General features: G+C 36.6%; 1 protein-coding gene and 1 long non-coding RNA gene across 2 annotated transcripts; both read left to right on the forward strand.

The window, feature by feature from the left end:
* Positions 1–3,574: 3,574 nt before the first annotated feature.
* Positions 3,575–5,222, forward strand: LOC113291520 (zinc finger MYM-type protein 1-like). The gene is made up of 2 exons (XM_026541045.1): positions 3,575–4,067; positions 4,285–5,222. The coding sequence occupies exons 1-2, from the start codon at positions 3,575–3,577 to the stop codon at positions 5,220–5,222; spliced, it is 1,431 nt and encodes a 476-aa protein (XP_026396830.1).
* Positions 5,223–8,989: 3,767 nt separating this feature from the next.
* Positions 8,990–10,372, forward strand: LOC113286217. Its single transcript, XR_003329169.1, has 3 exons — positions 8,990–9,056; positions 9,141–9,218; positions 10,050–10,372. It is a non-coding gene; the product is annotated as an uncharacterized LOC113286217 (long non-coding RNA).
* Positions 10,373–27,282: the final 16,910 nt, after the last annotated feature.

Consider the following 27,282-nt stretch of genomic DNA (forward strand, 5'->3'; position numbering starts at 1 on the left):
TGATGTTAATTATAAACTGTAATTGCTTTCTATCTTATTCTATTCTGGGCCAAGGGGTCTGTGAGGGGCGGTTTTTCCATTGTTTGTTTGAGCGGTACATAAAGGGCAGCTAATATCGCCTTTGTTGATCAAATCAGATCGTTGAAATTTTCAATTAATTAAATTCTTAGAATCATCGAATAATGGGAAGCTAATATCGGTTCGTTTAGAATTTCTGAAAAAATATATCCATGACTCTGTTTGCATAGAGTGATGCCTTAAAAAAGATAAAGATAGGAAGGAGATGAAATGTTATCAAATGCAATGAAGGAGAAAGATGGATCACGGCTAACGCAGAGGGAGGGATGAAAAGATAACGCAGAGGGAGGGATGAAAAGAAAGAGAGGAAGAAGTTGATGGAGGCGTATAACAGAGGGAAAAAGAAAAAAGAGAAAATAAAATTGGGTTTAGGTTTAGGGGTATACACTTAGATATAGAAACAAAATCAACGGCTGATAATTAAAAGTTACGTTAAACGCATTGCAGTATAGAAATTTAACGTAATTGAATTAAATGTAAAGGAATACGTTGGAAAGTAACTTGAGTGGAACATTACACCGTTGGATCCTACCCAAATCCCAAGCGTTTCCCTCTCCCCCTACAAAAGTGGAAAACCAGAATCCAAAAATAGGCACTCGTTGTATCAAAATGGAGCCTTCCTTAATGGAAGCAGCAGCTCAAAAGAGCATAATTATAAGTTCAACTCTGATAACCGATAAAAATATTTTTTTCAGTACACTTGAAGTGATCAAACCGATCAAGAGAGAATGGGTTAGTCTCAACTCAAGATATTCTATATAAGTGATTCATAATGGTTTCATAAGTATCAAGTTTGAGAATCAAAAAGATAAGAATTGGGTTATGGATTCTGCACCATGGTTGGTCTTTCAAAATCAGTATGTTCTTCTTTTAAAAGAGTGGTGTAGTCCTAATGATTTTCCTCCTAAGATTGAGTTCACTACTTGTCTGTTTTGGATTCAAGTCCATAACATACCTACCATCACGATTACAGAACACCTGGGTTTCAAAATTGGTGAAGTTATTGGTTATGAAGTCTTGGAAGTCGAACTCTGTGAGAGAAAAAGGAAGCGAAATAATTTTCTGAGAATTAGAGTTGTAGTGAATGTTACTAAGGGACTTGTTACTGGTTTTTGGTTATGTATATCAAGGAAAATTAATGAAGTGTATTGGGTGTCTCTGAAGTATGAGAATTTACCTAAAAAGATATGTTACCGATGTGGAATTTTAGGTCATGATAAGGATTGTTGTTGTAATGATGAGTTTCTTGAAGTACCAAATGACGAGAAGTGTATTGTTAATTATATTGCTAACAATATTGGGTATGAAGGAACAGTGCCTTCAAGGCTGTTTGTTGATGGTAAAACTTTGGAAGAGGATGACAGTGAGAGAGGTTATGGACCTTGGTTGTATGAAGAAGAAGGTCACGATGTTGACGATGAAGATAGCGAGGATAGCGATGATGGTGACGGTGCAGATGAAGAATGTGACAACAAATAATTAGGATGGGGTATGATGGTGATTCCGATGAACAGTTATGTGTATAGTTGCATCCTTTTAATAAATAATCATATGAAAACCAGGAGTGAACCAACACGCAGTGGGAGTGGACTAGTGCGGAAATGCCTGGTTAGATGATTTATCGTCCGGGAAACAATTCTAACGTTTTGTTCTGTTTTTTCTTCTTTTGCTTTTTATCGGTGGCTTGTTTCATGTTAAAAATGGTGTACGTTTCAATTTTGTAAGTGGAAATATTATAAATACTCTCTATTTTTGTTGACCTTGCACTAATACTCCTGAGGGGTAAAAATAACTTCTGCGAACAACTTGGGGTAGTTGCTCCAATATTTGGAAGGTAGAGGTATCAAAATTGTATAAGGATATGTTTCATGACATAGTTTGAGCCTTTGCTGGGTATTTGAATACGTTACCCATGATCGAATATAAAATATGTTTGCACCGGAATGATGCATCTTGCACTTTTGAAGCGTTTGGAAGCCTTTTCTTGATATTTTGAATCGGGATCCTGTAACCTGTTTCAATTACTTAAGCTGTTCAGGGGAGAGGTGTGGTTTTTGATTTGTCTGTGAAATTTTACATAATGGGGTACAAGGCATCAGGGACGGCTCCATAGGGTAATCTGGGAAAAGCCCAGTTTAGGGCAGCAAGGCCCAGGGGCAGCAAAAGCTAGTTTGACACTAGGGGGTATTCATAAAAAAGAAACTAATTAGAGATTTATTGAAGAAACAACATAAATATTTGGGGCAGACGTTTCAATTAGCATAATTATTTAGGGACTAAATCTTATTTAAACTTTAACCTCGTCAAATTGTTTTGGAGTTCTTAACAGACGAGTATTTTCCCTTTTCCCTTTTCTTTTGAAGCCTAAAACGATAGGAGAAAGGTGAATATTTGTCCTCTTGCTTTCTATGAATCTTAATCATTGATATCGAATCATATGACCTCAATAACATGATTTCATTTCATTTCCCATTTTTCTATTTCTAAATATTTCACTTAGTAGTTAGGGTTTATATTTTGGTTAGAAGATGTTGGGTCTTTTTGATCAATCTAATTATGTTCGCATAATTAATTCAATAATTGTTTAGGGCTTAACCTATTAAGTGTGTTCAATTCGTTGATTTGGGTGTCTTTTTTTTGGTTTTTTTATTAGAATTTAGGGTTTTAAAGTTTTGGGATTTTTGGTATAATTGTAATTTAATTTGATGATTGATTAACTTTGGGTTGTTCGAATTAGAGTCTGCACCATGATTAGGCTAGATTATTTTAAGTATTTTAACATATTTTGGTGTGTTCAATTTACTGAACATTTGGATTAGGCTAAGAAACTATGTCTTTGTTTATTGTTGTCAGTTGTGAGAAGATATTTTTACATTTTCATAAAGTGTTAAAGCAATTAGAATTTCCATTTTTCCAGGATTGATTTAATATTTTTACTGTCAATTACATTTTTTTTCATAGTTGTTGCACCGTATTCAGTATTTATCACCTGTAATTGTATACAAATTGAAAGAACAACTAAGTTGTATTATTTCATTTATAAGAAAATTTGTCGGTTCTTGTGTATTGCAGGTATGCCTCCTCTCAAACGAAAGAAATTATCTGGATGTCAAAATAGAAAAAGGTCTAAGAAGATGGAAGAGTTCAAAAAATCTCTTGCTGGATCTCTTGAAAAATATGTTGTTTGAACAAGTGCAGCCACGGTGGTAGATAATGTGAATGTTGCAATTACATATACAGTGGAAAATGCTAACCATACAGTTGCCGAAAATGTTGTCGAAAATTTGAATGACATAAACAGAGATGGTGATGATGCACAAGTTGCCGAAAATGTGGATACCGTGGCATATGGGGGAGATGTACACGAAGATAATGAGAATCATAATAATGTGAATATTAATGAAGAGGTAAATGACATAGGTGTTCATAATACAACTGAGTTTAACATGGAAGAACCCAATCTTGATCCAAAGAATTTGGGTAAAATTGATCAAAAATGATTGATTTCTTAATTGAGAACGGTCCAAGAAGGGTTGAAGATTATGTCTTTCCTTATGATAAATTTCGTGAACATTTTTCTAGAAAGCATTATACCCGTAAGATGACGAACGGGGAGAAGCAAGACAGGAGATGGCTCGTATATTCAACTTCTTTAAACAAAGTATTTTGCTTCTGTTGCAAGTTGTTCGAAATAGATGATTCAACACAATTTGCTGACATTGGATTTGATGATTGGAATAATGTTAGTGGAAGGCTTAAGAAACATGAAACTTCTTATGAACATGAAGAGTGTATGAGAAAGTGGATTCATCTAGAATTAAGACTGAAAAGGAATGAAACAATTGACAAACAGGTGCAAGAACAAATCAACAAAGAGAAACAACGTTTTATACAAATAATGGATAGTGTAATGGATGGTGTGATGTATCTTGGGAAAAATTGTTTAGCATTTCGTGGCGAGAGTGATAAGATCTTCACAAGAAAAAATGGTAATTTTCTGAGTTTGATGGAGGTGATTACGAAACATGACCCAGTGTTAAATATGCATTTACAACGTATTGTTAAGAAGGAAACTCATTATCATTATCTTAGTCATAAGATTCAAAATGAGATGATATCCATGGTCACTGATAAAATTTAAGATTTCGATTGTCAAGAAGATTCATAGAGCTAAGTATTATTTTATTATTATTGATTGTACTCCAGATATAACTCATCAGAACCAAATGTCTATTGTGGTAAGATGTGTTGACGTTTCCCAGATACCAACAAAAGTTGAAGAATTTTTTCTTGGATTTTTAAAAGTGGATGATTCAACAGGTGAGGGTCTTTTCTCCGAACTTGAAGATGCATTGGAAAAACTCAATCTTAACATTGATGATATAAGATGGAAAGGCTATGATAATGGTTCAAACATGAACGGAAAAGAGAAAGGTGTTCAAAACAGGTTACTCGAGATTAATCCTAGGGCTTTTTACTCACCATGTGGTTGTCATAGTCTTAATCGCATGCTTTACGATATGGCTAAATCTTGTGAGAAGGCAGATTCTTTTTTTGGGACCATACAATGTATCTATAAACTGTTTGCTGCTTCTACAAAGCGATGGCAGATTTTTAAGAAGAAGGTGGGATTTAAAGGTCTCACTCTCAAACCATTATCTGACACTAGGTGGGAATGTCGTGTGGAAAGTGTTATAGCAATAAAATTCCAAGCACTGAAAATACGAAAAGCTTTGAATCAGTTGATCAAGACACCCAAAAATAATGAAGAAAAGTCTATTGCTCAAGGTATACTCAAGAATCACATGAAAAATTTTGAATTTTTTCTTGGCATGGTTATTTGGTATAATCTTTTATCGGTCGTCAACTCTGTTAGCAAAGCACTACAAGCAAAAGATATGCATATGGGAGATGCTATCAAACATATAGAAATGCTTGTTTCATATTTCAAAAATTACAGAGACAACAGCTTCCAAGCTGCACTAGTTGAAGCTAAAAGAATTGCTGTTGACATGGGAATTAGTCCTAAATTTCAGGAACCATGTGTTAGAAAGCGGAAGAAGCATTTCGATGAGGATTCTAGCAAGGAGACAATTCCATCGTCAGGTGAGGAATCTTTTAGAAAAATTATTTTTTATACATAGTGGATTGTGCTCTGCGTTCATTTCAAAGTAGGTTTCAGCAATTTAAGGAGTTCGAGAACATATATGGTTTCTTATTCGATTTGGAGAAATTAAAATCCATGAGTGATGATAGTTTGTTGGCATCATTTACTAAACTTGAAGATTATCTAAGTTATGGTACACTTTCTGACATTGATGGGAGAGACCTCTAGACTGAGTTAAAGATCATGAAAAGGACGTTGCCGGACGACGTAAAGAAACCAATTGAGGTATTACATTATTTGCAAAACTTGGAAGCTTGTTATCCCAATGCTTGGGTTGCTTATAGAATTTTGCTTACCGTCCCTGTTACTGTGGCCAGCGCAGATAGAAGTTTCTCCAAACTGAAACTAGTTAAATCTTATCTTCGGTCCTCAATGTTGCAAGAAAGATTGAATGGCTTGGCTATGATAGCTATTGAAATAACCATAGCTGAAAAAATGGATTATAAGTCTATCAGTAGAGTGTTTGCGTCTAAGAAAACGCGAAGAGTGAAAGCATTTCGACGAGCTTTGTAAGATTTATATTTAAAATCTACATAACAATATAATTATCTTTTATTATTATTAGATTTGTGTGAAAAAAAATTGGGCGGCATAAAAAAAAATTTGCTTCAGGGCAAAAAAATTTCAGGAACGGCCCTGAAGGGGTGGTGTATAAAAAAAGGATCTCTAAAGCATTTTCGGTGCTGAAATGGTTCTTTACCAACCACTGAAAAACTAGGTAAAAATCGTCTCTCATATGAGTACGGGTGCCACAGCTGTTGGGATTAGCTGGGGCCATATTTGGGCTCACTATGAAAACTGTGAGACAACGATTTTACATTGTTTTTTCTAGGATGTCTGTTCAGGGTTTCTATTTTCTTACGAATACCCTGGTTTTATACCCAAAAAATTTATCCTATGTGTCCATTTTTAGTTGGCTCGCTTTTAAAGGGGATCCCTGTTATTCTCCCGTGGGGTAGAGAGGAATCAGGATCAAAGGATATATCTGACACATAGGGGGTGAAGGTGGACGTTCCAGAGTCCAAATAAACTATCTTAAACCCACTTCAGAAGTTCATGACCCGAGGTATAAATACACCTCGTAAGTAGAATTAACTCCAGCTCCTCCTGCCTTCTCACTTAAAAATGTTCTTTGGTTAATATTTTCAGTTCAGTAACTGCTGTTAGGATCTTACGAGTAGAGAAAACAAAATTAAATACCAGCACCAAAGAAAATCCTAGTATTCGCTTTCAGAAATATTATGTCGCAAGACATGCATTCAACATCTTCATTAAAGATCCAACAATATTTTAACCCACCGCACACTTCTCATAAAACGATCCCAACTTAAGCTTCCTGGTTGGTGTTATATATGAACAGGATGACGTAAGCGTTAGCGATGTCAGTGATCATGCTAGAGATCTATGGAGACTGAGTTGCGCTCCTGCGACACATCGAATATTAAAAGAAGAAACCGCAAGTGTCTTCCTTATTCGCCAGCCAAATCCAGATGAACTACCAACAATCGTCAAAGGAAGTCCATGGTTTTTCATAGGTAGATTTTTTCTTGTGAAAAAGTGGGATCCCTACCAAGAAATCCAAATCCAAATCCAAATCAGGTCACTTCGTCGAGTTTTAATTGAAGTGAGATACCATTACCCCCATGTGGGAAACAGACGGACCACTGAAGAAGCTGTTGCTGTTGCGGATTCATTGGGGGTAGAAACAGTCATCTTTCGACATTTTTCCGACTGTAAGCCCAGCACAATGGCTACAATTCATTGGGACCCTAACAAACCGCTACCGGTTGCATTGAAAATAACAAGCGAAAGGTTTGATAAGGAATTTTTGTTGGATCTTCGGTATATTTTTATTCTAACTATAGATGGTGTTGAGGTCCCGGAACCTCAACAAATGAAAACCACCACTAAATTCAGTAAGGAGAACAAGAAGTTGGGTTCTTCGAACCCTGTTCTTAAATCCAATAGAAAACTCATCTTGTTGTGTTTCATGGACTTGCTGGCTAGATCGAGTATCAAACATTTTTAACTAAAATGATACTATATAACCAACACAAAGAAACAAGAGAAGGTGGAGCTTATTATTATCACCAAGTCCTTTCATTTACATAATCGTTCATCCATATTTATAAAATGGAGTGCATGCATTACAAGGCATGTATAAAATATGTACTTCCCACGTGTCCACTAATGTGGCAACAAATTATGACACTAATTTACTTAGTGTTAATCCAAACATGGATAAGCATCACCACTTAGGCAAAGGTGGGTTGTGCGGGTCCCACGGTGGGCAGCCACAAAGATAGTCGACTTGTAACACTCCCCCTTGGATGACCACCGTTTCGGAATGTCGTCTTGTTAAGACTTTTGCCGGTAAAACCTGATGGGAAAAATCCGAGCATAAGGAATTTGTTGCCTCGTCAAAACCTCGCCATAACTTCCGACTGGGATAAAAACTGGCCGAAAGAAAAAAGTACAACACTGGAAGCTTTAAATGGTGAGGACCGCCATGAATCGCTCTCTTCGTCAAAGTTGTGTCAGGAGAACCGCTTAGGGGAAGAATCTGAGCACTTGAAATTCCAAATAAGGCTAGTCGCTGCTATGAATTTCTTCCTTTGTCGAAATTGCGTCAGGAAAACCATTTAGGACAAAACCTGAGCTTATAATAAGGGTGATCGCTGCCACGAAAATATTTTCTTTGACAAGATTTACGCCAGAAAAACCACTTGGGATAAAACCTTAGCGCCGAGAAATACTTCCACCATAAAAAAATTGCGCTAGGAAAACCACTTGGGACAAAACCTGAACGCTTGTGCCAGGAAAACCGCTTGGGACAAAACCTGACCACCAAAATTCAGAATAATGCCGACGTCGAAGAGCATGCTACCTCGTTAAAAACCTCGTCTGGAAAACCACGTGGGACAAAACCAGACCAAAGGAAAAGAGTACAACGGACGTCGCCCAATGACAGTGCTGGATACGCATATGCTGCCTCGTTAAAACCTTGAGAAGAAAAACCCCTCGGGACAAAACCTTGATGAAGGAAAAAGAGTACATCGCGTTTAAGCTCAGCCAAAGATTCTACGAGTTTACTCCCGCTGAAGCATGACTTCTTAAAGCGGTTGGTGGTGTGGACATTTTACAGCCTTTAGAAAAAACTGCTTTACTAAGTTCAGTTTATGGAGGATTGACTGCCAGATTTTGCGCCGGGTGAACAATTGCCATTTTACACCTCGCATTTAAATCCTCCGCCCATTGCACACCAAATTCAGTTTTCCGCTTTAACTTCAGGCATAACGATGAAAGGCCTTTTGTAAACTCATAAATACCGTAGAATCAATTGCATCCTCTAAAAGTGTAACCTGCGAAACAATAGTTAGAAAACAACAAGATAATGCATGCATTATATTCGTATATGGTACTTCTGGACTAAGGGTGCACAGGAACCGAGCCGAAAAAACGGACCGTCCCGGAACCGGTGGAACCGTACCTGTTTTTGTACCGAACCGAGGAAGGGGGTACAGGTACCGGTCCAAAATCTGAGAACCGGGCTCTAGGGGTACAGGTACACGGTCATATTCATGTCCCGTACCGTCCCGTCCCGTTTGTACCGATTAATAATTACCATTAGATTTAGGGATTAAATTTGAACCATCTGATGGTGGTATATAATGAAATTAGGTTAGATGAAGAATAGATCGGTTACTTTCTCAGAGAAACTTTCTCTCTTTTCTCATTTTCTTCTTCATCTCTTCTTCGCAGCTCCTCTTTCTCTCCTATTTTTCTTCATCCTTCTTCTTCGCAACAACAGGTAACAAATCGATCTGTCCATCTATTGTTACTTATATCAATCGATCTATTTTTTTTATTAGTTTTTTTTCTTTTTTATGTCCAGTTAAACACTTAAACTTACTGAGGAGAGATCGATTGATTCGATCCAACTATTGGGTACTTGAGTTGAAATTGAACCAAGGTAATCAATTTTAATTGTGATTATGATTTGAAATTAATGTTTTTGATTATTTGTTTAGTGTGGTTTGATTTTGATTGATTGAAATCATGAGAAAATCAAGAGTTTGCTGTTAGTATACACTGCTGGTCATGGTTTTGATTTTGATGGGTTCTGCTCTCTTTCTCATTTTCTTCTTCCAAATCATGATTTTGATTTTGATGGATTTCTGTCTTTCTGTTAGTAATATACACTGTTATTAGTTTTTTTATAATTGATAGAAAAATCCTGCCAAATTAATTAGGTCTCAACTCTCTGATGTTACTACTAAACCATGAAATTGTTCTGATATTACATAATTCTGAACATTTGTTGTACAATTAAAATTGATAAAAAAAACTTGGAGATGTAGTTGAGATATAAAATATGTGAACCGCTGTTATAGGTTATAACATGAATTGTCAAAGTTGAAAACTTGTAATATTGCTCCTTAGGCTTCAACAGTTTCAGATATCAGGCTTCATGTTATCTTTTTAGTTTTTAACTATTTTGGGGTTTTGGTACTTTTCACATCTGGTTTAGACAATACCAGTGTATTTGCGTATCTTCTTTAAGTGTTAGTGTTAGTCGAATATCATTGTGGAATGGAAAGATATATTTTTGTAAGTTTGTTCATTGAACATACTTCTACTTTATAGTCTTTCTTTGGTTTAGACAAGCAGCACATGCAACCCCATGTTATCAACTGAAGTTATTCTATTGATTCATTAAATTGATAATTTGATATCATGTTTGTGTACATATTTTTTGTCAGTGATCAACTGGCTAACTTGCTATTACTTTTTTTTTTTGTAGAGTTACTGGATCCTATCAACAATAATTCCACCACCAGTGCTTCCATGGAATAGATCTCCACAACCACTTCACCACCACTGCTACCACTTCAATTCTTCTTTTCTTCAGTGTAGTGTGTAGTACTGCGGCTATTAGTTATTAAGACAGAAACACTTAAAGAGTTTAAGAATACTGTAGTATTGTTTGTGTGTGTCTGTGTGTGTCTGTGTGCTTCTGTTGCCTGTAGTGGACTGCAGTCTGCAGCTTTGCTACTTGTTATTTTTCATATTTTCAAGACTTTGGCACTTTGCTTTGCTAGTATTATTGCTGCTTGTTAGTTGTTACTTTGTTCTTTGATTGAGATATTGCTTAATATATTATTGCTCAGTAAAACAAGTACTTAAGCTGCTTAACAGACCAAAATCTGTCTAGAATTCTGGTAGGAAAACTGACAGGAAAATCTGTCTGGAATTCTGGTAGAAAGCACCGACTGGTACCGGAACCGTGCCTGGTACCGTACTTGTCCCGAATGGTACCGAAACCGAGGAGAAAGGTACAGGTACCGGTCCAAAATCAAAGAACCGAGACTAGGGAGGTACAGGTACTCGGCCTCAGCAAGAACCGAGCCGAACCGTACCGTGTGCACCCTTATTCTGGACCATAAAGTATTATTTCTACGTACGTATGAGATAGATCGATCACTTTCCATTTTTGGGAATCACATAGTAATGGTGTAAATTTTAGTAGAACAATAAGTATTACCAGTATCAAAAGTTAGATACTCTAGTCTGTGCTAGCATATTCTCGAACTTCTGGCCGAGAAATACTTCAATTTCGACGAGATCTCAAAATTTAGTTCAAGCGTCGATTTTAGCGCTACCAAGAGCTCTTTTTAAAAGCCAAAAATGATATCATCATTTCGTCCGGATTTTAACCTTATATCAAGAACATAAAATACACAAATAATTGTTCATAAATTTCTTCTTTTCAAGATGGTGATTATGATTAAATTTCAAGCCTGACGTGGTTCACAAAGTCAGGTGGCTGCCTGATTCAGAAAATCGAATCCTTCAAAGATTCAAATATAATCACCAATCATAAGTCGTAGCAAGGTGCAATCAGAGTCCTTCAAGGACTACCACGCTAAGGTGCATCATTATTAGGAGAATACCTTTAGTTTTACAGAACCAATCCTGGGGTTCAGCAGGAAACCCTCAATCGTACTTAAAACGATAATATTATTCTCTCTGCGCTTAATCTCAAACACCAACCTGTAATTTTCAGGCCTCACAATCTCACGGTGTGATTCGGATCCGATCTTTTGTGCTTTTCCGAGAGATTCCATCCTCTACCTTAATTTGAGGGGAACGGATCATATGCCTACCAATCACAATGTCGATGTTCCTCTGCAGAGGGGTACACAACCACTATTGTAAAATAATCGACAATTATATACAATCTAACACATTCTCTAGTGCATGCACATTCATGAAAATTACATAGACTGATACCACCGCCACTTCAGGAGCATTATGATATCCTCATTTTAATGAGGTATAAGCTTAGAGAATGTGGATCATATTCTGATAGTCTCCACGAGCACTATCTGTAGTCTCTCTTCAAGAGCATTAGATATTGGAAAATGATTGGACTCTCTTTTAAGAGGCATATATGAGACAGTTATTCAGGCCTCAAACGTGTTTTAACACACGACTTTGTTAGTGCGAGATGCATGATTTAACCTGCTGTGACAACTTCTCGTGTCCGCATCCTCAAGCAAGTGACAAACAATATTTTCCCAGAGCTACTGCAGTTATTTGTTTTAATCATGAGTAACCTCCAACACCTCAATTACATCCAATATCTTGGTGTGAGAAAAAAAAACTGAGATGGTTTCACGCCAATATATAGCGGCAGCCAAACTTTGTTTGATCAGGATAAATACTTAATCAGATAACCTATTAATTATCGACATTTCTTACTGCAACCATTAAATGGTGTCGGTCATCTACATTCTTCAAGGGAAAATTCTTAAATTTGTCGATATAATACGTGCCATCTTCAGGTGGCATTCTTTCTCCCCTGGTTAGGGAGGGAAAACCTTTTAGGTTATCATAATTTGCACCATCCTTTTATGGTGATGTTTATCCCCCTGACTAAAGTGGGAGAACCTTAAAGGTTATCAACCCTACTCTTGCCGAACTTTTGGTGGAGGGTTGTCATGCCAACTTCTGGTGGAATTTTAGTTTTCCTCATCATGGCGGAAACATTACTATCTCATTTCAGGAAACTTCTGGTTCCATAATTGTCTGATTTTCAAAGGAAATTATGCTCATGATAGATTTTGGGTGTTAATTAAATCACACAATAAGTGTCCCAAAAACAGCCGCAGGCTCGAGAAGAGATGAGACATTTCACGCCGTTCCTTTTTGGCGGCTTACTTCTTCCCCCTAACGGCAGGAATATAGTCTCATCTTCAATAAGACATTACCAACACACGGTTTTAAATGTCTTATGAATCGAACCCAATATATATAGCTGGGTGACGCTATGGACCAAACACGTAAATTGTAAGGTTGCTTCGCAAGACATAATTGATGGTAAATAGTTGGTCGAGCAATAAATTAAAGATGCTTAAGCAAAGAACTCAACTAGACCATGTCGACTGCGCACATGTGCTAACTATATGCTCGATATAATACCAACTGAAGGCAAAGCATCAAAAGCCTATAAATTTACCACCAAAATAAATGGACTTAGCTGGAAAGTCTAAAAATGGATACGGAACCACAAGATTTGCACAAATAGTTTGGCAAAATCTAACATCGATCACGTGTTAATATAAAAAGAGACCATCTAGTAGACGTGTCTATCAATACGATAAAGTATTGAAATAATTGTCCATACTGCAGGGTGAATTAGTCCTGCATATGCCACATTGAATCCTTTCTAGGGATTAAAGTTGGTGTTTCAACAACGGGTTACCATAATGTTAATGTTAATGGAATTTAATAACTAATTGTCTTTGGGACTAAACAACACAATTTACATCCTCATGTAATAGAAGCTTCAGGTTCTATAAAAGATGTACATGAGCATTTTTAATTGTCTACTCATCTTGGTAGAACTTTGGTGTCCATACGGACCATGCCTAGGCATGAAAAATCGAGGTCATTAAACTTCTGGCTAATGACACCGTGAGATTCTACTAATAGAATTTTCATATGGCACACCCATAAAAGAGAGCCTCAAACTTATCTTAACGTGCTTCTAGCACAAAAACAAATGAAGTAACAAAATACTCCATAAAAATGCTCATTTATTATTTCAAGGTGGTAATACCAAATATTTCTAAAACTCAACAGATTCTTCTGGAACCTGATAGAATATAAGGAAAATACTACACCACCATATAAAATGATACACGCTCTTCTGCAGATGTCTATCATACTATTCGAACCTGAAAATGATATTTTTCATATTTCCAGAAACCTCTACAAGGTTATAAAATGGTTCGAAAATTCGTGTTTGTTGTTTCGTCTAAATTTGAGACAAGTATCTCCATCGTCCATATCTATACTGGATTGATTACTTCTGGAATCCATATCCTTTGGCAAAGATAAGACGAGAGAAAAATAGTAGAGTCACCAACAAAAACATTTGGTAACCATGGGCTACTTTGGGAACCCAAAATTTTATGGCTATTCCTGAAATCCAAGTATTTCGATAGACCAGTTCTGGAGTCTATTTTATGGATTACTACTGGAACCCAAATATTTTGGATCACCGCTAGGGAACCATAATTTAAATGTTGGACCGCTTCTGGGTCAACGACATCTCATGGATTACTTCGGGAATCCATCAATTCAAAAACAAGTAAATAAAATAAACAAAACTCAAAACAAAGAAAACATATATGGTACCAACATAATAAATCTCCATTTTCGTCCCTCGGGGGTCGACGAAATATTAATTTACAAGTGTGCAAATGGATACATGCTTTATAGGAAAATTCCTCAATATCAGTCACAGGTCACTTCAGGGACCGCTAATAGAAACCGGCTAGCACTTTATAATGGGTCACTTCTGGGACCAAACGGCTAGCGGACCGTGCCTTTTTGCATCCATACTATGCTAGACGAAATTCCAGCTTCTGGTGGAATTATTTCAAAATCTCTGGAGATTATTTAGAGCAAGAAAATTAAATTTATGTTATCCTCTAGGGATACAACAATTTCTCGCTTCGCTGGTATTAAAACCGTAAGTACCATAAAAAAAATAATATAGCGGAAAATTATTAAAGTTTACGGAGTCGCGGTTCTCACCATCCCGCACTTACCCAAAAGCATTCGTACAAGTTTGCAATACTTGTAGAACAACTTGCCTCCATTAATAGTGTTACTATCCTGATCAATAGAAGCAACAGAGTCAGTACTACTATCCACATATATAATCAAAAACACAAATTCAACTCAAAACACAAATATAAATTGTGAAGTTGATTATATGGCTTTGTGGGTATCATCCCCGGCAGCTTGGCATAAACATCGTCGAACACTGGTTTATCAATTGGCGGCATCGAGCTATTCGTGCTGATAACGTGTTGTGTTTCATGGACTTGCTGGCTAGATCGAGTATCAAACATTTTTAACTAAAATGATACTATATAACCAACACAAAGAAACGAGAGAAGGTGGATCTTATTATTATCACCAAGTCCTTTCATTTACATAACCGTTCATCCATATTTATAGAATGGAGTGCATGCATTACAAGGCATGTATAAAATATGTACTTCCCACGTGTCCACTAATGTGGCAACAAATTATGACACTAATTTACTTAGTGTTAATCCAAACATGGATAAGACTCACCACTTAGGAAAAGGTGGGTTGTGCGGGTCCCGCGGTGGGCAGCCACAAAGATAGTCGACTTGTAACACATCTGTTATTTCGACATAAATATTACGCAGGAAGCTGCGGATATGTTAGAAGCACCTGGGGATGCTGATCCTCCGCGAGAAAGTTTGGAAGTAAAAGACATCGATTTAAAATCGGAGGTGATTGCAGGAGAAAATTGAAAAAGCGGGGGCCTAACAATACCACCCAATATTTCGCTTAGCAATCTGTATGGACTAACTCCAATATACTTTGCTATAGAATCAACTGGACAGTCAGACTCAATCTAGACTAAAGTATATCGAGGAGTTAATATCTCTCTCTTGTTTTGATTTACTCAAACTAATAGAAATCAGCGAGTCTTTAATCAAACACAAGGAATAACTTGGATGGTACCAAAGACCAATATCCAAGGATCAATCAATGACAATCAACAACCAAAGGTTGGATTACTCTAATTGGTAATCTAACGCACAACCTGTATTATTTCAATTATAAAGATAAAACAATATAATGCGGAAATTGAAATAACACAGACACCAGAAATTTTGTTAACGAGGAAACCGCAAATGCAGAAAAACCCCGGAACCTAATCCAGATAGAACAGACACTGTATTAAGCCGCTACAAACACTAGCCTACTCTAAGCTAACTTTGGACTGGACTGTGGTTGAACCCCAATCAATCTCCCACTGAACCAAGGTATAGTTATGCTCCTATGCCTCTGATCCCAACAGGATACTGCGCACTTGATTCCCTTAGCTGATCTCACCCACAACTAAGAGTTGCTACGATTCAAAATCGCAGGATTTGACAATAAATTTTTTTGTCTCACACAGACAAGTCTATCAAAGAATCAATATGTCTCCCACAGATAAATCCTAAAGTTTTTGTTCCGTCTTTTGATAATAATCAAGGTGAACAGGAACCAATTGATAATCCGGTCTTATATTCCCGAAGAACAGCCTAGAGTTATCAATCACCTCACAACAATCTTAATCGTATGGTAGCGAAACAAGATGTTGCGGAATCACAAACGATGAGACGAAGATGTTTGTGATTACTTTTTATATCTTTCCTATCGGAGATATCAATCTCAAGTCAATCAATCTGATTGTACTCGTACGATAGAAGATGCAAGATCAAATCACACAACTACGATAAAAGTAGTATCGGTCTGGCTTCACAATCCCAATGAAGTCTTTAAGTCGTTAACCCGGCTTGAGAAAAGAAAACCAGAGGTTAAAGGAGAATCGACTCTAGTACGCAAACTAGTATCACAGGTAAGGTGCGGGGTAGTTTTTCACAATACTAGATGTCTCCTTTATATAGTCTTTCAAATCAGGGTTTGCAATCAATGTTAGCTTAATAAAAAAGCATTCAATATTCACCGTTAGATGAAAACCTGATTTAGATTCAAGCTAATATTTCTCAACTGTTAGATCGAAAACTTAGCTTGTTACACACACTTGACAATGCACACTTCTAGGTTTGTTAACCGTACCCAAACGTATGCACTTGTTGGTTCAACAATAGTTAACTAAAAAGTTAGCTATATGAGCATCTCATCTCAACCATGTTCTTCTTCACCATAACAAGTCCAAATGACTTCAAATGAACTATTTAGAGAGTTGTTCAATTGCAAGAAAATCTTATGTACTACACAAGACACAATTGAAGCAAAGATGATTTGATTCGCTTGAATCGGTTCATGAACTTTTATAGCCACGGTTTGCAAACTGCATTCCTTAGTATTTTTAAGATTAAGTTCAGAAATCATCTTCAGATATATAACCTTCTTAAGTTCGCAGACTAGGTTCGCGGAATTAAGAAACCGGGAAGAGTTTACAAACTCCAGCAGAAAATCTCGGCAAAAGACCTTTCGCCGGTTCAGGGACTGGTACTCACGCAACTAGTTTGTCAACTCCAGCAGAATTTCTCTGGATGAGAAGTTCGGCAGTTCGCGGACTGAGTTCGCGGACTTGGAAACAAGCCATTCTTCCGGTTTCTCTTGATCAACAAAGTTCGCAAACTTTAGTTCAAGGAATAGTACTTATACATAAATGTGTCTCCACAACAATGCTTATGTCCATCATTGGTTATGTAATCTAAACTCTCATTTCAATCATTGAAACATTCTTAGAGGACGTTATATAGTTGTTACACCATTTCTCGTAAAAGCAATTTTCAAAGTGATTGAAACATATCATGACTTTCGTCACTAGGTAAAGATAAACTTGATCGAAGAGAAAAGCTTACCAATACATATTTCGAGATATAGATAGGCGAGGTATACTCGGATCGAAATACCAAATGTGTATAATCCAAGTCTATATATTTAGCATACGACTTCTTGTCTCAAAGAGTATGAGATAGAGTAGATAGACTTTTGAGTGATAGATAAGTTCAAGTCTTCACATACCTTTTTGTCGAGAAGTTCCACCGATTCCTTGAGTAGTTCTTCTGCTTGTATGATGAATCGCCATGAAGTCCTTGAGCTCAACTACACTTTCTATCCTAGTCCGAGACTTAGCTACAATAGACTAGAAATCAAGACTTGTAGTTTTGATCACTAACATTGACAAACATGCTTGAGATAGCAACGCATGCGAGGTTGACCGAGCAATTCTCTAACAATCTCCCCTTTTGTCAATTTTAGTGACAAAACTATCAATAAATATGGAATACAAAAAAGATAAATAAACTTTAGTAGCTCCTATTACACATGTCTAATCTTTAACATTCCTCGAAATCTTTGTCACTTCCAAGTATTCCAATGATCCCAAAGGTTGTAAGTTTAGCATCACCGTTGTTTAAGATCCGCTATAACAATGAGAAAGCATCGGTCTCGATCATTGTTATACAGTGTCATAGTATTATTACGCAGTGTCAAAGTTCAATTATATCACAACTTTAACAATAATACTATGGTGATATGTATCACTCCCCCTTAGTCAATACTCCATCTCACATGGAAACCACTCCCCCTTACATAATGATCCGAAAACGATATGTATTTGTAGTATGAACTACATATTAATTATCCCTCTTTTTGTCAATAAAATTGGCAAAGGTACAAGAACGGGATCCTAATGAAATTTCCGAAAGAGACGTTTCATAGACTAGAAGAAGAATACATACCAACTAATTTAGATGCAATCATAAAGCCGAAGCTAAATGCATTCATCAAGGAGTTTAAAGATACAAGATAACCCCTCTAATATTCCACAGCCGCACACCCCTCAAGATATGACCATTAAGCACAAGTTCAAAAGAACTTTCCCCCATTTGATGTCATTCCCGAAAGAACAACAAGAGCGACCTTAATTTCAAAAGAAAAGAAGGATTTTATTGGAAACCAAAAACCATGAGAATGATTTTATATATCCAAGAAACTCATTCAAATTAATCACAAGTAAACTCATGATTAATTTGATCGGAATACACAATCAAATTAAACACAAGAGGTGATCAATTCAATTGATTATGCTCAATATAAGAGAACTTATGGAGATACGAAAAATACTCAACTAGATTAATTACAAGAGAACCCATAATTAACTAATTGAAATACACAACCAAACTAATCACAAAAGTAATCAATTTAATTGTCATTTGTTTTGCTCGACATAAGAAAACTTACAGAGCAATAACTAAATAACCAAACAAGATGATTAATTTAGTTCAATATGCTCGACATAACATATCTCACGGAACACCAACTAAGCTAATAAATCAACTTGGTTGTTTAGTGCTCAACATAAGATGCATTACGGAGCCTCACAGTAATACATAAAAATATGGATCAAGGATGATCAATACTGCGGAATACTCGACGATTCATTCTATCTTCAATCACTATTTGCATAACGATATTAATAGACATAATCCTTGAAAACAAAATATTTTAACCTATCTTCCATCAAATGTTTGACAATATAGGCTTAACTTTTGTATTTGTCAAAAGTCTATTCATTCTTTTACCAGTACGTGAATACCGATCACAAATGACTTTACTTTTGACAGAGTATGGGACAAACATAGTTCACGGACGTAAACACAAATATCCCATAAAAAATTGCAATAAAACAAATCACAAGGATTAATACTGCAAAAACATCATCCTCCAAATATTTTTAGAACTTAAACCAAATAAACCTGAAAAGAAGATGAAAAATAATAGCTATGTGTAGTCACAATCATTGTTATTCAAGCATTAGTTATTCTTCCAACTAAACCAAAAAGAAGACATACTAGGCAACAATATCTTTGAGAAATTCCTTATCATTCCCGAACTCCTTGTCGTCAACAGCCATTGGAATATAAGGTAAATGGAGGAAGGAGTCAATACCAACGAACCGTCTTGGCTGATGATGTCGAACTACGACCTTCTGAATTTCCAAAGATCTTAAAACTCAAGCCTTTATTTTACTAATATCCTTTCTTACTTCCTTCAACTCATCAAGAACATCGAAAAACTTCTAAGAGTTAGAAGGGACAGCCCTTGGCTTTCTTGTATTCCTCATCTTTCTTTTCAAGGAAGGAGTTACTGGAGATTTTTCTTTTTCCTTGATTGATGGCTTACAATCATATTGACATATTTTCCCTCCAAAGACATGATGCTTAGAGAACAGTTATAAACAACTGGTTTTTGTGAGTGGAATTCAGAATCTCATCAGGCAGTCTTAAGATATAAAGGATATCAAAGAGGAAAAAGGAATGTAGGGTTCGCAACCTTTAAACGGGTTCGTGGACGCCCAACTATAAACCCTATAAAGAGTAGAATTGTCGATAATAACCCTTTACTTTATTTGATAGACAGGAAAAACAAACAAAAAAAAAAACTTTTCCTAAAGCCTGATCGGTACACAATCTTATCTCTTTTGATCTAGCATATGAGACAAGATTTTCAAAACACAATCAATTTGTGTTGTGGTGAACAAAAATTTTTCCACCATTCTCTATGGAGGAATCCTCAGACTTCTGTCTATCAACGCAATTTGACCACACCTTCCTCTCTAATGGTCTTATTTTGTCTTTGAAAACCAACTTCTTAGACGAAGATTAAATCCTACATACCTCAGTAGTCTTCTGAGCAAGTTTAAGGTTCCTTGCAATCGATTTGCTCTTCGTTGAAGTTTGTTGGCGTGCCTCACTTGATGTTTGTACTTGTAACATCTTGATAGTTCGTGACCTTTCTGAGAACAAAACGAGCACGTCAAACTTGGATAGTATTCAGGCATCTGTGGTGTGAACGCAGCTAGACACATAGTAGATCCTGAAACATTACAATCAGAGTTTCCAAAGGATGGGTCAATTGATTCTTCCAGCTTGATTGGATTCTCTTCTTCACCGAAACCATCAAGTTTGATATATGTATTGCTACAATTATCAAAATCAATGTTTTCATATAGAAAACTGATACTTAATTTCCTGTCTTCCTCAGAATCATAGATCTCAGACATCTCATCAAGTGTTATGATAGACGCATTTATGTGTCTATTTTGTTCTCAATATTCTGTATTGTTAGACTCGATTAAGTACTTATTGTGTTATTTTGTGTTCTTGTAGGAAATTTTAGAGAAATAAGCCCTTGCGGCGAAATGGGCTCAAAAAGTGGTGTTTTACACCCCCAAGATAAAGTATTAAAGGAACCCCAGAAATGCACTGGAAACGTCACAGAAATGTCCCGGAGGAACCAAGAAAAATTACTATTTCCACCCAAAAATTATTATTTCAGCCCCAATTGCTAAAGGGACACCAGAACTGGATTAGGGGAGGCCAGTTTTCTTCCCAAATTCAAATTCCAAAATTGGCGGGAAAATTTGGTTATTTACTGGCATATTTGCCAATCGATTTTTGAAGGAGTTTCAGGCCGATTCAATGGCTGAAACTCATTGGGTATCTTCTGCTGGGCTAGACAGGAAGGATATGGGTGTTGGATGCGATCAAATTTGGCTGGAAAATCCATCAGATGAAATCAGAGCAGACGCGTGCACGGAAAATATTTCACGGGGTTTTGATGAGTTGGAAGTGTGCTGCTCGTGTTTGGATGGGGCTTGGCTATATTCTGAAGTGTGTTTGAGATAAAAAAAAAAAAAAAAATCTACTCACCATTTACAGCTCCAGACGCGTATAGAGATAATTCAGGGAAGAAAATATTCCGAAATATTTTTCTTCAATGGCCGAGTAAATGAAGATTATTTGGAGTTAATAGAGGAGATTCAATGGTTCAATTACGTATAAATATGTTCCTAATGTGCTACAGAGAGGTTGTCGAGAGTTTGGGGAGTCGATAGGAGGGTCAGAGAAGCAGAAATCAAGAGTTGATGAATCTCTGTTGCTGCTGCTGCTGATGATGAAGAACACCAAGAACAAGAAGAACGGACTCGCAAGGACAGTCGTTTATGAACAAGGTCTAAGACGCACAATCGTGGGTCGCAGCACAGTCTAAATAGCAGCAGCACTTGTCATTTATCGTTCATTCTGTGACGCTTTTTGCGCGTCGCAGATTACAGTTTATACCATTTTCTCTTCTTCTCATCATTTGTAAACCATTTTTGAGCCATAATAAATTATTTTGAGAGCATTTATACTATGATAAGATAATTCCCTCGTAACCAAGGCAATGGAGGAAGCTATTCATGCAACATAAATGGGTAACTATTTCATTTAATTATATAATTCACCTAATCACTGCTTTTGCAGAGTTTTAAATTGTTTGAATGATTGTCTTAATTATTTGTTATTCAGTTTGATAGGTTATGCTTGGTTTAATCTCTTGATAATCTATGCTTAAGGTTTGCAAATAATGTTTGAGAATCTGTATGATTGATAGTGAATTAAAGATAAAAAAGGACTTAAGAATTGAATAGAGTTTTGAAATATTTATCATTCAATTTTGCATAATAGTGGAATCTAGTGTCTTTGTTACCTCTCGTACCAATTTGTCAATATTTTTGTATATAATTTTTATAAATCTAAAAATCCTTCACCTTCACAAGTCTGAGAGTTTGAACCTCATTACTACAACCCCCATTAAATCTCTAAACAGAATGGCGCCGCCGACGCGGATTTGTGCTTAGGTAGAATTTTTAGGTTTTTATTATTATTATTTTTTTTTACTATTATTTGTTCCTTTTTACGTTTTTTTTTGTGTCTTTGATTTACAGGTTCGAAGTGGAATACTAAGGACTTGGGAACAAAAAGCTTAAAGCTAAAAGCTAAAAGCTAAAAGAGAATAAAAAAAAGACATAATTTTTTTTTAGGATTTGTAAATAGGCTTTATTTTTCATAATTTTTGTAATTTTTGGACTTTTTATTTGGACTTTATTCTGGACTTTTGGACATTTTTTTTAACCCTACGGAAGGGTCTTATTATTAATAAATTTTTTTTTTAAATATAAACTGTTTGCAGGGAAGGACGAAGATTACAATATCGTCTCGGCCCCTCGGGTTCGTACACGACATAGGATTCGTGGCCCGAGTCGACTTCAACGGTTCATCCCCCGTATGGTACGGGAGGTAAGTCCATCGAAACACTCGCGAATCTCCTATAAGCGAGTTACTGTATTCCTTAAGGTGATTCATTGATTGAGGACGAATTTGGACTGTTTTTAAATTCCTAGTAAAAGGGCAAGGCCTGGCCAATACAAGATAAGGGTTCGGATTTCATCACCGCTCCCTTCTTGCCCGCCTTAGGAAAACGAAACCTAACGCCAACCCAAGCTTAAAATTTGGAATAGAACGAGACTAATAGGGTAACGATCTTAATAGGAAACTCGTTCGAAAAATATTGGTTGCTCTTTAAGCACACTCCAAAGTTCATGATGGTTTCTGCGAGTTGAATGCGTGACTGCGCCGCCTTGTGATAGCGGTGAGGCCTTGGGTATCAAATCTCCACTGAGCTTCCCTCGCCTCAGTTCAACTTACTTTGACTCGGATTGATTCCAGAAGGGTTTGCTCAAATTGCAACGAATTCCCTTTCGAAAGATAGAAGCTGGTCTAGAAACAATCTAAGTGGAGCCATCATGCTTTTTGTTTGCTAGAAATCTTTAGGTTTGTTTTGGTGGAGTCGAGTCGGCCTTGTTTGTGGTTGTGTATAATTCCTTTGCAATTAAGAATGTCGAACTGGTATGATAGAAGCCAATACAATGATTATCGACCTGAATTTGAATATGGACACCATCAGTTTTATGACCATGGTGGGAATAGTAGTTGGGAACGCCAACCTTTTCAAGGTTATGGTTCATACCATGGTGAGCCCAATTACTATCCACACGCGAATTGTTCTTACGAGAAAGAAAATCAGGAACACTGTAGTACTAGTTACTTGTTTTTGGAAACTAGTCCTGATTATGATATTTCTGAACCTGTTCCATGTCTAGAAGAGACCCAACAACGGATTGAAAGGACGTATAAACGTTTAGTTGCAATGAATAGTTCAAAAGAAGAGTGTACACGATATTCTGAGATGATAAACGAGAGTAATGAACGTATAAGTGTTATGCTCAGTGAAATTAAGGCACGTCTAGAGGCAGAAAATGAACAATTAGCTAATGCTGCTCGAAATAATCTAAATTTCCAAAATAGTGTTTGTAATTCTATCCTTGATATCAATAGTGTATATTTGCCTAATTTAGAGGACGAGGCTAGAATAAAAGACACTACTTATTTAGATAAGGTGCAATCATCTTTGTACTATTATGATGATGAGGATAGTAGTAATGAAGAATCTGAAATATGTAGGCATAGTGATCAGGAATCTATTAATCCAATTTAGCTTTATAATGATTATATTATTTCTAGTTCAAATCCAAATAATTTTTATGATTATTCACCTATTCAAAAGGACGAGGATTTGATTAGGGATACCACCGTTTTAGACGATGTAGTTTTTCCTTTTGATTACGAAGCCGATAGTGGTTTAGAGGAACGGGTTTATTCTGAAAATGTTGTTTTAGAGTCTAGCGACTTAGAAACAATAATCTTAAATGAAGAACATAGACCCGTAGAGATGAGTAAAGATGCACTACCTGATAAAAACTCAGCAAAATCAATTGACCACTTCCAAGAATCTGATGATCTAGAAATTAGGGAGATTATGACTAGTCTATCTAGAGACACTGAAAACTCTAAGTTTGGGGGTGATTATCACTTTCCTAGTGATTTACCTTTAACTCTCAGAAAGTCCCCTCACATAGGACTTGATATCCATGACTCAACCATCTTACAAGATTATCTTCATACTAGGTTTCCCGAACCTAATGATGTCCTGAAAAAAGTTCAGTCGTTAGAAACCCATCCTCTGGTTGATGTGGTTTTCCCAGGATATGATACCCAGATTGACTTTGTTTTCCCACCAAATAGTTTTCTTCCAATTGTGGGAACGTATGGTTTTCCAATGTGTCACTTATTAAGTTCTGAGACTAAGTCTAAGTACTTTAGGAAATTAGAATCGACACATTTGCTTCAGAATGACCACTACTCTGACTGTGGTCAACTATGTAAGTCATACCTAATTGACTTAGAGGATCCTAAATTATTTAGGTTATTTTGTGATTCCAGGTTCTTATCTGAGTTTTTCCAGACTCTAGGACCTAATAATTTGGATCCTACCTATGAGGAAATGCATCCGAGGAAAATAGTCTATTTAGACCCCTTCATAGAACCTGAACCTGAACCGCAATTAGCGATAGTTATCCAGAAACTAGGTAAGGGCATGCTAGTCTTGTACATTTTCTTGGTTCACTGCAGTTTCCTTTTGTCATCTCTTTTTGGTTTTAAAGACCCACAGTTATTCCGGCTACTGTTATACGGTTCGAGTTGACTAATCCTTGCTTAGTCTGGCTGAAGACTTTAAACTTAGCACTTCTTGGGAGGTAACCCAATATTCATGTGACACGGTAATATCTTTCCTTATCTCTTTTGCTTCAAGTGGTAACAGTTTTTCCTTGTTCATGCTTTTAGTTTCATCTTTAGAACATTGAGGACAATGTTAGATTTAAGTTTGGGGGTATGGGAGAAACATTTTAGTCGCATTTTTGAAACTTCTAGCGTCACATAGTACCCGGTTATATAAGTTTACATATTGTTTCTCACCGAAAAGATAGAAATTGGAATGCTAGAGATAACAACCTATTGAGACATTAGAGAAAAAGACATTGAGATCCTTGAAATTCAGGAGAGAACTTGTTCCTTTTAGAGGGTAACCGTGATGGACCTAACCATCCATGATGGAAAGGCAAGTAGGTCATAAGGAAATGCCAGAAAGACAGAGCAACCTCACAATGTAGTCTTAGTTAATGGATTACGACTCTCTGTTAGTAGAAACTTATCATCATCAACAAGCGGAGTGACATCAAAATTTATGAAAAAGTTGAAGACGTTTAAGGTTTAGAAGCAACAATAGAAAAGAATAATTCAAAAATCAAAGTTGAAGACTTAGTTACAAGAAGTTACAAGAGCAAATGATATAATTTGTTGAAGTTCATGATACCAAGACATCACAAGTTGTGAAGATCAAAGTTCTAAAGTCCTTCTCTCATGGCCATGTAAATTTTTGTCTTGTAAAAAAAAAAAAAATGAAAAATGAAAAAAAAAACAAACATCATTACGTTCTTTTTGTTCAATAAGGCCATAGGGAAGAAGAAATTTATAAGTCAAGCAAGAAATCGAAGAGAAGAGTTAATTGTCAAGGTTCTATGAGGTTCGAGAGTTTATCATCAACAGTTGAAGACCGAATAAGACGTTATTTCTACTGAGCACTGTGAGAGAGTCGAAGAAAGATGCATTTTGGTTGCTTTGTTAGTCTGCTTTCAATCTGGCACAAGATCTTTCTAGCACTGGTTTAACTCATCACACGTAATTAGTCCAGTTGTGTAGCAGATGTCCCTCTCATCTTTATCTCTCTCCTAATCTTATCCAGCTGTAAAGCAGCGGACGCATCTTACAATGTTTATCTAGCTGTGTAGCGGATATCTCTTTATCTAGCAGTCGTGCGGATGTGTCTCCCCTTTTCTTCAGTCAGCTTTAGAGCTGACACCTTTAATTTCTCTGGCATTCTAGTTACTTGGAGATAGGTTGAGAATATGTATGTCCTCATAGCTCTTTGGATACTTGTGACCAATTAGAAGTCATGGTTTTTGTGGGTATACCTCTGTTAAACCCACCCGAGATTAACTCGGTTTTATTTTTTAGTTTTGCTCGAGGACTAGCAAATAATAAGTTTGGGGGTATTTGATAGACGCATTTATGTGTCTATTTTATTCTCAATATTCTGTATTGTTAGACTCGAAAAAGTACTTATTGTGTTATTTTATGTTCTTGTAGGAAATTTTAGAGAAATAAGCCCTTGCGGCGAAATGGGCTCAAAAAGTGGTGTTTTACACCCCCAAGATAAAGTATTAAAGGAACCCCAGAAATGCACTGGAAACGTCACAGAAATGTCCCGGAGGAACCAAGGAAAATTACTATTTCCACCCAAAAATTACTATTTCAGCCTCAATTGCTAAAGGGACACCAGAACTGGATTAGGGGGAGGCCAGTTTTCTTCCCAAATTCAAATTCCAAAATTGGCGGGAAAATTTGGTTATTTACTGGCATATTTGCCAATCGATTTTTGAAGGAGTTTCAGGCCGATTCAATGGCTGAAACTCATTGGGTATCTTCTGCTGGGCTAGACAGGAAGGACATGGGTGTTGGATGCGATCAAATTTGGCTGGAAAATCCATCAGATGAAATCAGAGCAGACGCGTGCATGGAAAATATTTCACGGGGTTTTGATGAGTTGGAAGTGTGCTGCTCGTGTTTGGATGGGGCTTGGCTATATTCGGAAGTGTGTTTGAGATAAACAAAGAAAATCTACTCACCATTTACAGCTCCAGACGCGTATAGAGATAATTCAGGGAAGAAAATATTCCGAAATATTTTTCTTCAATGGCCGAGTAAATGAAGATTATTTGGAGTTAATGGAGGAGATTCAATGGTTCAATTACGTATAAATATGTTCCTAATGTGCTACAGAGAGGTTGTCGAGAGGAGGGCCAGAGAAGCAGAAATCAAGAGTTGATGAAACTTTGTTGCTGCTGCTGATGATGATGATGAAGAACACCAAGAACACGAAGAACGGACTCGCAAGGACAGTCGTTTATGAACAGTGTCTAAGACGCACAATCGTGGGTCGCAGCACAGTCTAAACAGCAGCAGCACTTGTCATTTATCGTTCATTCTGTGACGCTTTTTGCGCGTCGCAGATTACAGTTTACACCATTTTCTCTTATTCTCATCATTTGTAAACCATTTTTGAGCCATAATAAATTATTTTGAGAGCATTTATACTATGATGAGATAATTCCC

Source organism: Papaver somniferum, chromosome 6 (assembly GCF_003573695.1).
Source record: "Papaver somniferum cultivar HN1 chromosome 6, ASM357369v1, whole genome shotgun sequence".
Lineage (NCBI taxonomy): Eukaryota > Viridiplantae > Streptophyta > Magnoliopsida > Ranunculales > Papaveraceae > Papaver > Papaver somniferum.

What these genes read in the sequence shown, in the direction of transcription:
- LOC113291520 (XM_026541045.1), top strand. Translation starts at nt 3,575, where the DNA reads ATGATTGATTTCTTAATTGAGAACGGTCCAAGAAGGGTTGAAGATTAT. An exon ending in GATCTTCACAAGAAAAAATG is followed by an intron (nt 4,068 to 4,284) that starts GTAATTTTCTGA and finishes ATTGTACTCCAG; the next exon opens with ATATAACTCATCAGAACCAA.